General features: G+C 39.4%; 1 protein-coding gene across 1 annotated transcript; it reads left to right on the top strand.

The window, feature by feature from the left end:
- The first annotated feature begins 92 nt into the window (after window positions 1-92).
- On the top strand, window positions 93-13150 carry LOC129601303 (ecdysteroid-phosphate phosphatase-like). The gene is made up of 9 exons (XM_055500078.1): window positions 93-937; window positions 1703-1943; window positions 2931-3129; window positions 4363-4535; window positions 6772-7053; window positions 8049-8292; window positions 10647-10862; window positions 11703-11957; window positions 12511-13150. Exons 1-9 carry the CDS (start codon window positions 651-653, stop codon window positions 12810-12812), a joined length of 2199 nt encoding a protein of 732 aa, XP_055356053.1. The 5' UTR covers window positions 93-650; the 3' UTR covers window positions 12813-13150.
- The last annotated feature ends 660 nt before the right edge of the window (window positions 13151-13810 follow it).

Raw genomic sequence — 13810 nt, 5'->3', positions numbered from 1 at the left:
ACCAGCAAACGCAGACGACCGCATAGGCGGTAGGACGCTACGCAATTATTACAGTATTTCCCGCAATGCTTCAAGACGGTAGTGGCGGTATGAAATCGGTGGATTACGCTCAACCCCCAAGACGCGGGTTACGTCGTGCTTTATTGTGCCACCGAGTTGATTCCACCTGCTCACCACAGTTGATTACATCCGGCCTGCACTCTCAACGGCCCATTCATCGCCACCGGGCCCGGCACGAGTCTGCCTGGCCAGCGTCTCTGCCGACGATGCGAAGCCGTTCAGTGCCGCTGCCGTTCGATAAAGCCGGCCCAAATGCCGAGTTGGCGTAAACGCCGTAAAGTGTGTGCGTTTCACAGATTGTGCATTTTTAATGCCAGTCCGTCTTTAAACCGCGCAGGCAGACAGACAAAGCGAGAGAGAGCGAGTAACCGCGAAATGGATAGATAGATCATAATCCGCTTTTCATTGAAGACTGTTGACGCACCAAGCATGCTGCCATGCACGTTACAACACGAATATATACATACTGCCTGCCTTGTCATCACGTAATCATGCCTCCGTATCTGATCAACCTGAAGCCGTGAAGATGCCCCTAATTAGTAATTGAATCTGCGGATTTATTCTGGTGATTTCTGCCTGTGTGTGATCCAATGAACAACCACTTCCACTCCAGCCCGAGTGCCTCGGCCAACAAGGGAAAATCGGGTAAACATCCGCCGAGCGGTGCACACTATGCGGCCGCTTCGTCGACGCATCATCCGCATCCGCAGCGGTCGTCCGTGCACAATGCTAATCACGCGGTTAATGCCAATGTCAGCAATAATGAGCACGACGCCACCTCCACATCCTCCACCAGCACCTCCCTCTTCTCCCACAGTACGCAGGCCTCACGGGATCTCGAGGCGCTCGTCCGCATGGGATTCCCCAAAGACCGAGCGTATGTGCCGTTTTTTCTGCTTGTTTTCTGTAGCGTAAATTGTGCTGAATTTGTATGACGTTTTTTCCACCAAAATTTGCGAGCGGGATACTGTGTGGCAGGTTTTTGAGAATTTCCTGAAATTTTTATTTATTTTTTTCAGAATTTAATTTCGTATTCCGAAGTAGCGCGCTGCTTTCTGATTAATCGCAGTTTGGAAAAAAAGTTAATTTTATTTAAAATCAGATTAAATTCTAAATTGTTTAAGTAAATTAAAACTAAAATAAAATCTTGCAGCCAGGTTCGCTGATAATAATTTTCGTGCGTGATACTGAAATTGATTTATAAAATTAATTTTGCTAAATTTGTGGAAACCGAAAAAAATGAATCATAATAGATGTAAAATGAGGCAAAGCAGATTTTCTCCTTAATAAATAGAAACTGAATTAGCAAATCGGAATATGTTTGGAACTTCACTGTGGCGAAAAGCGGAAATCCCTGTTCTGTATAATATAATAAATATTTATATTTATTTTTTTGGTTTTTAAAATATTTGGTATTCCGAGTACTTGCATCGCACTGCAAGAGAACTCGGCGATTTTTTCCGCAGGGCTTTTTTTTTATTTTCTGGTGTGTGTCAGTATTTATTTTTTTCCTCATTGAAGTTTCAGGTATCGGTTTATTGTTGACACAGACATAGGCGGAATATTTGAGGTTGCTGATTGTACACATTTTTTTGCTCATCTCTCTTTCCTGCTCGTCAGTGTCGTGGTGGTGTTAAAACAGGGAGAAAGCCATCGCGTGGACCGGTGATATCGGAGTGGCGGCGGCGGTTAACTGGATTCTGGCGCATAAAGACAATCCGTATTTGAATAAGAAAGAGCAGCGCGAGTATCTTGTGTATTTATGCCCATCCGGACCACTTCTCGAGCACATCCACACCTTCCTGGAGCGGACGGCACAGCAGTGCGGACTCAACGGGGCTCATTTGCATTTGAGCCACATCACCATGTGCCACGGTTTTAAGGTGCGGCGAAATTGAAAATAATTAAGAACTTCCGAAAATACTGTTAGAATGCCGTATTTATGTGCTGATATTTTTCTTTGGTTTTTCTTTAATTTTAATTTTTGGCTTATCTCACGGATAACGCATGAAACAATAAATAAGCAAAATAAACCAAAAATTCCTTTAAAAAATAAGGAATTTATTTTTTTTATTTAAAGATGTCATTTTAAAAATTAACCGTAACGCGCTCATTTTATGCTGTGCTTCACGCGCAAATGTGCAACAAATACGCAAAATAAACAAATTCCTTTAAAAAATACGGCGTTACACATTTTCCCTTGAAGTAGAGCAAAAAATGTGCGCGTTAAGTTTTAAAATAAGTTTTGATAACGATAAATATAAGTGATACTCGTACATGCAGTATAGTACAAATTTAATAGTTTAGAGGAACGCAAAAATTGATAGAATTAACAAAAGTAAGTTCGAATATTGCGAAATGATGCATTTAGTTTTGTTGGATACGAGTATTACACGTGTATTTTCCGTCCAGACTATGAAAGCACATGTCACTGCACTACATTTTCACTGCATTCGGAGAATCTCTTTAAGTTGGCTAAAATTAATAGACAATTTTCATTCTTCTCGTTCGCAGCGATTACTTAAATTCACAACTTTTTGAATGTTTTAAAATATATGGAATATGGAAAATTTATTTCGGGTTTATTATGTCGATCACTTTAATTTATTTAAGGAAATTTCAAGGTTTTTATTTTCTCTGGTGAGTTAGGCGAGAATGAAAGTTTATTCGGAAATATTGTGCAGTAATTTTATTCCGGCGAAATCTTTTCATAATAATATTGAACAGTGATAATGTTTTATTTTATTAGTTGCGTAAATCCGTGTGTATTTGTCTGGTGGGGGATGGGCCAATTTGTTGGAGCATAATAAGTGGTGATTTGCTGACAGTTGTGCTGTTATTGCTGATTACACATTACACATTCCACACAGGCCGATGACAGCCAGATCCCCGTGATTCTCAAGCACATGCGCAGCGCCTACCAGCGCATCGCCGATCGATTACCGGATAAATTAATTCTGGATCGATACGCATCGGAGAACTTCATCGGATTATTCCTGGATAATCAGTCGGAGCGGATTCTCAAGGAATACTCGCAGTGTCTCATTCAGGAATTACAGAGCACCAGCGGTAAATATTAATTACCATGGCGTGACGCGCATCGGTATTGCCCTATGTGTTTACGATAAATATTCATTAGCGATTTAAAAACGGTTATTTTCTCTGATAATGCGTGTTTCTGATATAATGGCGTGAAAAATTACAGAGGCGGAAAATTGGAAAATGGTAAATACGCAAATCGTGATTTTTGACCTTTATCATGCCAACACAAAGACGTCATAATGGCGATTAGTGATACAAATTAGAAAACCGGCATTTTGTGATATTTCTTAAATGGTTTTACATACAGTAATTTAAGACAGTTAATTTTTTTTTATATTTTTTTATCGTTTTAATAAGAATTTTATTTAGAATTTTTGTTATATTTGTTTTACTGATTTTTCTTTGCTTTTTTCTGGAAAAGCCTGTTTGCGAAATGCTTTTTGGAAGCTTCGCTTTTACGAGTATTCATTTTATGGCAGATTAATTTGTAATTGTATCTCTGAGTGTAATTTTCCGATCCCATTAATTAAAAATTAAATTTTTAAAGAAACTGGTGCAATTATTCTATGTTACCTGGGCAAAAAAAAGGTTTCCATGTGCTTCAATTAATAACCGTACTTAACCCCAGAAAATCAATATAGTAATTGAATAAAAGCCAAGTCGTAATGAAATTTTCGTAAATCAAATTACTGGTAGTTCCTCCGGCACTGTAGAATCTTGGTAATTTTTTCCTGACTGGGCAGTATTCAGTTTTTATTTTTTGCACTGCTTAGTATTTTGTTTATTTATCCAGCAGTATCAGTTTTTTTTATTTAAGCACTGAGAGAGCAGTATTTATCTTTTGTATTTATTTCCTAGATATTATTAATTTTTTCTTTACCTAACTATTAATCTGCCGCACAGAATTTTACTTTGCATTTGCTGAGTTTTGTTTTACTAAACTGTATTTTTATTTATGTACCGAACAGTTTTGTTTCATTTATGGTCTGCGTAATATTTAATCTCTCTCTTTATTAGCACAATCCACTTGAAGCCAGTCACATTGAGCGAATTTTGTAAGAAAACAGAGCTAGTTCCAACAACAAAATCTTTTTAAAATGTTTAATTGCGTTTTTATGTAATGGAAAACAGTGTTGAATTTTTATTTGCTTTGGATAGTATTTATTTCCGCACACGCGCTCAATAAACCGCAGTATGATCAATAAGCTATTGCACTGGTTAAAAATCCCCGCGACTAAGTGATACATTTTGGGCTGATAGATCAGGATATCGGGCAGACGAGCAAGAAGGCCTTCCACCTGACCCTGGCCTACCAGTTCGCGCCGGGGGACTACGATGCCGTGCTGAACCTGGCCAAGCGCATTGATCTCAAGGCGCCCTGCCACTGGCACTTCCGTCTCTACTCCCGCGATCCCCGCTTCAATACGCACGAGGTACACATAGGTATCATCCTCATGCGATATGCAGTACAGTCCATGCGCTGACTGCAGCGATACACGCGCAGGTTAATTAGAAATGTCAATGGATGGTGTGTGTGCGGCCGGCCGATGAGGGCGCGGGGGTGTGTGCCGATGATGTGGTTGTGTTGGCGGAAAATGGAAATAAATTATGAGCGAGCGAATTGCAGCGTTTGCGTTTTGTGAATATTTTAATGCCTTTTGAAATTACCGGGAGATTCGTTATCGCGTAATACATTTCGTAACAGCTTTTTTCGGCTGATGGATATATTTTTTTGCGATGCAGTTCTGTTTGCTTAAAGGATTTATTCACAAGAAAATCGAAAATAATCTTATTTGTAATTTTATTCGTCTTATTAGTGTTTTGTGAATTTTTGTTTATCATAACTTTTGATTTATTATTTTTAATTTTTTTTATTTATGATTTTTATTAGAGTAATTGCGCCTTATTGCGTAGTTGTAGCTTCGTAAAGATAGAGATATAACAGAATTTTGATTTGTTTCCAACCTGTAAATTTTTTCGAAAAATATTCAACTCATTAGCGAACAAAACTTTGGCTAATTTCTCGAAGAGATTTTAAATTACGCAGTGAGACACTGAGAATTAACATTACAGCGTATTCGAGCGTCAGCCGAGACAAATTAGGATCCACGTCCTGAGCCATGGTCAGCCCTTGTACTACGAAAGCTCATCCACTACAGCCACACACAAAGCTGAACACCAAGCCTTTCGTTCGTAATCTGGTGTTAATTTTGGCATTACATGTTCGACGTGCGTCATCAGAAGTTAAGTACCTATTTTTAGCGACTTCTATACATTTTATTTTATGCTAATTTGCAATTGTAGCCGCTTGAATTATTTTACCTCGTATTATTTTCAAATTATTTTAATATTATTATTATTCTATTATTAGTGTAATATGGGTATTATTATAACGAATTTAGATTATTATTTTTTTTGTAAAAAAATTATCTTTGCATTTTTCAGTTGGATAATTTTTACGGCTATAACTCGGTAGTAAATTTTGAGAGTGAAGTTTTCGAAGTGCATGATGAGTAGTTGAAGACGTATTTTTTTCCAGCGGTTCTTGTTTGTATTGCGTTTGCTCGTTGGGGTGTGATGGGCATTGAACTGTGATGGTGTTTAGCATAGCATTAATTCCGATTTGTTTCTGACTGTTTCCGTTGTTCTTTGGTTGGCCTGTCCGCTGCATCCCGGCATCGATTAATCGATACCGCTGCGAAGAGTAGGCTCTGTGTATGATTCCCGGGATACAGTTGGCTACAAAGTATCCCATTTGTAGCCGTAAAATGCCCGGCATCTTCCCTGTCGCGCGGTGAAACAGAGCGATACAATCGCGCGCCCGTCCATTTTTCAAATGGAAATGGCTGTTTTAAAACGCATTGCAAATTAGCAAACCGGCTGTCCTCCTCTCTCTCTCCCGCTCCGTGTAATCCCGTTTAATTGCCGGGTCGTTTGCGGGGAAGACGCCGCATCCCCGGATTTACTGTGGGAAGAAATTCCATGCGCGGCATGTGGCGGGATTTAAATCTACACCAAAAACTGGCTTCCGGTTGCTTGAATTTTTCGTTGTATTTTTAATTTAGTAGAGAATTATTTTGTTTCACTGATATTGAGAATTTTGCGGGAAATTTCCACGGAAACCATTTTAATTTTTTATAGTTCTAGGCACAGTTTACGCCGATGGATTTTTGCACCGAGCATTTTTGTACAAAATTCACGACATTGGTTTTCTGAGCGTATGTTCATCCTTACCAGATGAAAATAGTTTTAATTGATAAATAAATTGAATTTCGCTGTCTGGTAAGTCGTGTGGATCTGACGTTGTAGTCTATCAGTCTTTATGTGAAATATGAGTTCGTAGAGTCATGGCTGGCATTCCCAGTGAGTTGGTGACGTAAGCTGCTGCATTGAGACGTTTCACACGGATGTGTAAATAAAACTTTCAAAATAATATATTTTTGTAAAATTATAGTGTATAACGTGGAACAGTGGGAAATTCCTGGAAGTCTCTGTTATTTTACATGGGTCATGGGTTGTTTGAAAAAGGCGCTGCATTATTTTATACCCGCGCGGCTGTCGAATCTGCACAGACACCACAGTAACGCATATCGGTAAAGAAATAGATGGATAAATAAAAAAATAAATAAGAACAAAATCTACGATGAGTACAGCGTGATGTCGGGGTAGGTGTACGAGATGGCCGGTGAATGGCACAATAATCCCGAAGTGGACGATCTACTGCACTTTGCCAGCGGCGATTACCTGTACGTCTCGCCCAAGGAGAACGAAACGCACGGCTCCCCGACCGGTTACGTGTACGGTCACAGCTGGGCCAGCGGGCTCTCGGGGCGGGCGCCGCTGTCGCATCTGCACAAGTGCTTCGACTCCGACGTGTGGATTCTGCACGGGAGTATCCCCTACAATACACGCGGACAACTGGACGAGGAGGACATGGTCAGCAATATTGAGGTACGAATCGCCATGATTTTTTCATATTTTCCGTCCGCATTTTTTGGCGATTTTGGCGACCGCATTTTTTGTTCAACGGACAGGTGCTGTGTGCGTAATTTATGCTAGACGTTTATACAGCTGATATTTTCGATGACGACCATGTGTTTTTCTGTTAATGTAACCGCTAAATTTGTAGTATTTTGCGATTTACAGAGGTTTTTGGTTTTGAATTTTGTAATTTCTGTTAGCGAACTTTTGTTACGCACAATTGAGGTGTAAAAATCCCTTTTCTACTGCCTTTTTCAGCTTTTTCTTTCGATTAAAATCGTTTTTTTTTCTCCAAAGTGGCGATTTATGTTTTAAATATAAATCGTCAGTTCGGAGAAAAAAGAAAAGATTTTAACCGAAAGAATAACTGAAAAAGGTATGTTTGTCAAAATGCAAAAAAATATATGTGCTTATTTATTTGTATATTTATTCATGATTTTCTGCTGGTTCGATGGGGTATGTATTTCTTCTATTTTATATAGTTTTTCTGTGTATAAATTTTTGGTGTTTATTGTTTATTGTTGATGATTTCTGTATTATTCTGGTAATTTTCATTAAATTCTGGTTATTCGTATTTCAGTTTTCGTATATATTATATATATAAAATTATGCATACATGAGTAAAGAAAAATACACGAAAAGGAAAAAAATGTTGAAATCTTATTTTCGAGATCTATCTACTTTCCATATGTCCAACACTATCGCATGCGATCATGGTTTTCGATGTAAATGTGACACTGCACTACGTTAGCTGATGCCAGTAATATTACGTGCATCAATGTGGCTCTGCCGTTTTTTCTTGACGGTACTCGTCGTATTGTTAAACCGTCAAAATTTTCCGTTTTATGCGATTCTGGTATCAAAAATGCACAGCGCTGTGTTGATTTTTGTTTGAATTATTTATTAAATTTTCTTCGTGATTAATATCGTGGTATGAATAGGTATGCTTGTGTGTTGTGTGGTAGATGATGCATTACCCTCCTGCGCAGCGGAAACGCTGGTTATCCGTGGCGAACGGCAGCAGCAGCGGCGGAGGCGGCGTGCGGGGTGTGGGGACCTCTTTGAGCCGGCTGACGATGGAAACAGCGACTCCGCGACGCCGGCGCAGCAACGCGGACAGTCACTGCACGGTGTACGTCATGCGCCACGGGGAGCGGATGGATTTTGTCTTCGGCTGGGACTGGATCAAAAAGTGCTTCGATACCGACGGTACGGCGAAAAATTTTCTCACAGTTATTTCTACAATTTTTGATCCCATGATTTGAATTTTTGTACCAGTAGCTGCATACTGTATAATTTTATAGTGTAGAGTCTGCAGTGAAAATTTGTCGTTGCGATTTGTTTAAGATTTAATAAAAACTGAATATTCCGCGTAGAAAAAAAACGGAGTAAAAGCGCCGGCAAAGATTACTAGGAGCATCGCATGCTGCACGAACTGTGAACATTACAGTGTTTATCGTAGTACAGTGGCGCAGACGATCTACGGGTTAAAAATTGAAATGCCAGCGGACGTTACAGTAGTAATATAAGTCATAAGTGACAGCCAGATTTTCGATTTTAGTAACTGCCGCGAGGATCATTTTTTGAAGATTTTCTAAAATTTTAATTTAATTAAAATTAGTTATTTCACTTAATTGAAACTTTTTAAAAATGCTCCAAAAATTGTCCCCCTCGTATGGTGTATGACATTCTGAAAAAAATAAGAAAAACATTTCTTTTCATTTTTATGATTTTCCTGGAAAAATTGGAATTTATTTGCTTTGCGAACTGGATCACTGGAAAAATTATGCCAGAAAAAAATAAATACGTGATAACCAGACCAACGCGACGAAGAAATACTGAATAATATCAGTAAAATTTTATTTTCACCTTGTTAACGGGATTAAAAACGCACCTTTGGCGCCATTGAATCGACGTAATAATGAAAAAATTTCCTGAAGCGGACGAAGGAAAGGAAAATATTATTGATTAACGCAGCGCGTCGCTTTTGTCATGCGGGGGCCGCAGCACAGCACGCGGCACGGACAGCCAGTGTCCCAGCGGAAGCCGGTTTTCAAAAGGACATAAAAACACTCGGGCCAGCATATTAAAAACCGCGCGGCCATTGAATTGCCATATTTTCCCCGGCATATTTTCCTGTATGTGCGGGGGAAAAATGTGATTGTGGCCGGCGTTGGATTATTGATCAGCGCCGGCGAATATAACGGTAGAGAGAGAGGGAGATTAGCACCTCATCAAGTCCACGATCAACCCCGGTTGCGGTGGGCTGCGTTGCGGTTCTGGTTGGGGGCATAAATCGTTGCTCTTGATCCCGTTTTACGCTGACTGTGCAGAGTTATTGATGTGACTGTTCGGCGATGCGGTGCGTTGTTGATGCGTCCACCGGAAGTCGGTGGATTCGGGGAAGAACAGGGACAGGTTGCGGTCAAATTGGGGAATACTATGTTGGCAATATATAAAATATTGTAATAAAATAATGTGTATTTAAGAAACTTTATAAAATTAAAAATAAATACAATAATAACTCGTTTATTTATGCCATGATACAGATATAACCTGATTAAATAGCCGGGGAAAAAATATTTGGGAAATAATTTTTACCACTGAAGGCGGTTGTGTTTGATATTATGCACTAATCAGGATTTGGCGTTTTCGTGCCATTGCCGGTGCACTACGTTAGTTACTATCAAGAACTTACTATAGTTAGAAGAACTGGGAACGGACTGCGCAACGGTCGACTACGTCATCACTTCGCATACAGAAAGCAGTGCTGTGTTAATGCTTTCCATAGTCCCAGAGACTTTGTTGTACCTTTTAAGAGATATTCTGACATGTCGTTCTCATAAAAAGCTTTCTAAGATTTTAACAGATCATAGTGAATATAGAAATCCCAGTTTCGGGGGGTAGAAATAGAAGAGAAGAGAAATCTGCTGAGAAAACTGTGAAAAACGCGCATCTGTCACCATGGCAGCCGCCCTCCCGTGTATGCGAGAGTGATGACGTCAAACGGTTGGTTACCAGTCCTTCTCACACTATAGTAAGTACTTGTTACTATTAATCCTGTGCGTCACTGCGTGTGTAGCATCAGTAATCGGTTTTGAATATACTTCTAAATAAATTCGGCAAAATAAAATGGAAAATAAATGCAGCATAAAAATTTTTTGTACACGATGATGAATATATTTTTTTAAATCGTAGAGGAAAAGTAAATTTTTGAAATAGTTTTTGAAGTTTATGATTTGACTCGTATTGCTTTACAGTTTACTAACGGCCGTTTTTCGGTTTGCGCAAAGCTCGTTACCGTGCCACTGCACTACGCTAGCTGCGTCTCAACCTGTGCAGTAGGGCCGTAGGCTCTGGCGACAAAATTATTTACGCATTTCACCGCAAGAAACATACTTGTAAATGTGAATCAGTAATTTGTTTTCCCTTGGCTTTGATTTCCAAATTACGGTTATGGGCAGGCGCTCGAAATATGACCTTATAAGTTTATCATAGACAGCGCTCAGATGGTTTGCTTAAACGAATTCGTTAGACTGATCACGATTATGCGAATGCTGTAGGGAATTTCTCGCGGGTGGACCTCAACATGCCGAAAGCGGTGCCGAAGCGGCGCACCGGCAGTCAGGCGTACATCCGCGATCCGCCACTGACGGCCATCGGACTGCTGCAGGCGCAGATCACCGGCAAGGCCATGAAGGACGCCGGCATCAGCTTCGGCCGCATCTTCGTCTCCCCCGCCCTCCGCTCCGTCCAGACCGCCACCGCCGTGCTGGAGTGTAAGTCATTCATGCGCCGGTTCTTTGCAGATGGTGAATTTAATATCATTGAAATACATTTCTTCTTCCAATATTAAATTAAGTACATTGTGGGTAACGTATTATATCTGTATGACTGCGCTGTGTTATCGAGTTCGTTTGGATTGTGAACTGCTTTTACCACCTCATTTGTAATTAAATATCAAATTATAGTTTTAAAATTTTTAAAATAAAATTAAAAAATGAAACAACTAAACGGAAATAAAACTTGTGTAGTAATACATGTTAACCGTTTGAATAAAGATGTTTAGTTTAATTTCATTTGATTTGTTTGGTCGTACCTCATGTTTGTACGTGATTACCTGCAATACTTATTGTCACAATCAGCTTTCGTAGTGCAGCGGTTGCCGTCTAGATGTGCCACTGACAAACGGTGACGAAATGCATAAAAAACTCGTGTAAATAAGTTATGGATTGAACTTTTTGCTACTCTGCACCACCAGTTATTGTATTTATTCGGAATTATAGAAGAAATCGTCTAATTTGTCTTCTTACTAACGCTGCTGTAAATTTTCTCGGCAGTTATATTCGCTGAATTGTTAGTTATAAGGAATTATCTAGTAATATGATTGTTAAAGACCATTAAATTATTGTACGAAAAATGATTCCATGCATTTGTAATTTTATTTTTTACCGGCATTTATAATTTATATAACCGCTAGATTGTTAAGAAATCAGGAAAATTAAAGGATATTTTACGACGCAAACTCCCTATCACTTTTACCGGCATTTCTACAATTATTAACGTAAGAAATTAGTCAGAAATTAAAGGATAATATGTCACGTGTATCCGGTTGACAGCGGTCTCCTGTCCGGAACGGCGGCCCATTAAATTATGTGTCGAACCGGGACTGTACGAATGGTTGGGTTGGGTGAAGGAAGGTCATCCGGAGTGGCTGACGGCGGCGGAACTGCACGCCTTCGGCATCCCGGTGGACCTCGACTACCGGCCGGTCTTCGAGGTCAAACAGCTCAACTACGAGGAGACCACGGAAGAATATTACATGCGCAACGGCCTCGTGGTGAAACGGGCCCTGGAAGCCTGTGGGCATGAAGGTGAGTGACGCTGGGGCCGGAAATAAATTTGTGAGAAATTATACCGGGATTTTTGTCAAGGATTTCCGGGAAAAATTAATTTATCCGCTCTTACCTGGTGACTGTGGATAAAATTCCGTATTTCATGTACTGGATGGTGTTTTTCTATATGTTTGCATAGATTTTAATGGAAGCTGCCTTTATTGCCGATTTATTATGGAATAATGTAGCAACATTGATTAAAAATTAAAAAAACTTAATTTATTAATAATAATAAATAAAAAATAAAAAAAAGATGATAAACAATTTATATGTGATGAGCCATGTCAGCTATGATCATTCAAGTAGTAGGGTGTTACGCTGAACAGCGCTTGTGCGATACTTTCGCTTGCTAGAGCCACTATACTACCATCTCTGAACATACTACCATATCGGCATATTTGTTTAAATTTTTTAATTGTATTTTAAAACATTGACCTAAGAAATGTATAGTAAAATTTAATGAAGTAATAACTGCATGTTAAAACCGTATAATAAAATGTTTTAAATTGGAAATATTTGGTGGTGTTTGTAGGCGGGAATCTCTTGTTTGTGGCGCATGCGTCCAGCCTGGATACATGTACCCGGCAGCTGGTGGGCGGGGCGCCGCGCAACCAATTCGACATGAACAAGGTGACGCAGCGCGTGCCGTACTGCGCCGTGGTCACCTGCGTGCAGGAGGCGGTCACTAACAGCGGCAGTCACGGGAATCACGGCGTCAACTGGTTGCTGAAAAATCCCCCGTTCCCCTCGCTCACCCACGGCGGAAACATCCGCTTCAACGCCGTACAGACCTTCACCGGCCCCGTCGACCGGCTGAATATCAATAATTCCTGATTCAAATGTGGATGGAAAATAAATGGAAAATATTTCCGAAATAAATGGGAAATAATTCCGGAATAAATTCCTACATAAATGGGAATACTTCCTGATTCAAATGTGGATGGGAAAATAAATGGAAAATAATTCCCCGGATGATCGGTGTGCGGGAATTTGCATTTCTCCATTTTTCTGGCCAATGTGTGTGCTTTAAACTGTGATAGACGCCTGTTGTGGAAAAGTGCGGAATTTGTTGATTTGTTTTTTTACTGGTGGATAGAGTTTTAATGTGGTTTAATTGGAAAAATTGTTCCGGTGAAGGCCGGTGCTGGAATGAAATTTTATCTAATAAAACTTTGCCGATAATAAATTCGCAAATTTGGATGAGACGTTGCTGTAATGATGCCGTTGGCTGAATTTCCAGTATCTCGGCGGACACTTCCAAAGGAAGATTGTTTTGCTGTTTTATGGGAAAAGCCATTCCACTGATAATACAAAATAGCGAAAACTCAACTCACAATAAAAACACTCTTGACGAAGAAAACCACTAAAATAAAGATAATTTCACTTAAAATGAAAAATAATAAAACAATAAAACCTGAAAGAAACATTAACCAGATTGCTTAAACCAGTAACGTAGAAAATTTGTCCGATGAAATAGGTATGCATACCGTATGTATGGTATGGTCAGAAATGTATGCTTACTTACAGTTTTACCAAGTTATGAAATTCCTAATAAATACGAATAAGCAAAAAAAACAGTATTAAAATGTTTGTAAAATACTCTAATTGCGCATATCTATGATATCTAAACATTTTACAATCTAAACATTTTACAAGTCTACTCTAATTGCGAATATCTATGATATCTAAACAGACTTTTGACGTTATGAAGCCAAATGTACAAGCTTCTCCAAATACTGTACAAGCCAAAATGTAAATTGCTTGTCCAAATAGAGACATAACCTTAGACAACCGTGTGTACAGTACACACCGATATAAACTTTAAGTACTAA

The sequence above is a fragment of the Paramacrobiotus metropolitanus genome, unplaced genomic scaffold (assembly GCF_019649055.1).
Source record: "Paramacrobiotus metropolitanus isolate TYO unplaced genomic scaffold, Prichtersi_v1.0 Parri_scaffold0000228, whole genome shotgun sequence".
Classification (NCBI taxonomy): Eukaryota; Metazoa; Tardigrada; class Eutardigrada; order Parachela; family Macrobiotidae; genus Paramacrobiotus; species Paramacrobiotus metropolitanus.
Note: the sequence above shows the minus strand (reverse complement) of the source record. Positions and strands in the feature narration are given on the sequence as shown.

Coding starts and splice junctions, on each gene's coding strand:
- LOC129601303 (XM_055500078.1), top strand. CDS start 651: ATGAACAACCACTTCCACTCCAGCCCGAGTGCCTCGGCCAACAAGGGA. Junction 3,130..4,362: donor GGAATTACAGAGCACCAGCG/GTAAATATTAAT, acceptor TTGGGCTGATAG/ATCAGGATATCGGGCAGACG. Junction 8,293..10,646: donor AAAGTGCTTCGATACCGACG/GTACGGCGAAAA, acceptor CGAATGCTGTAG/GGAATTTCTCGCGGGTGGAC.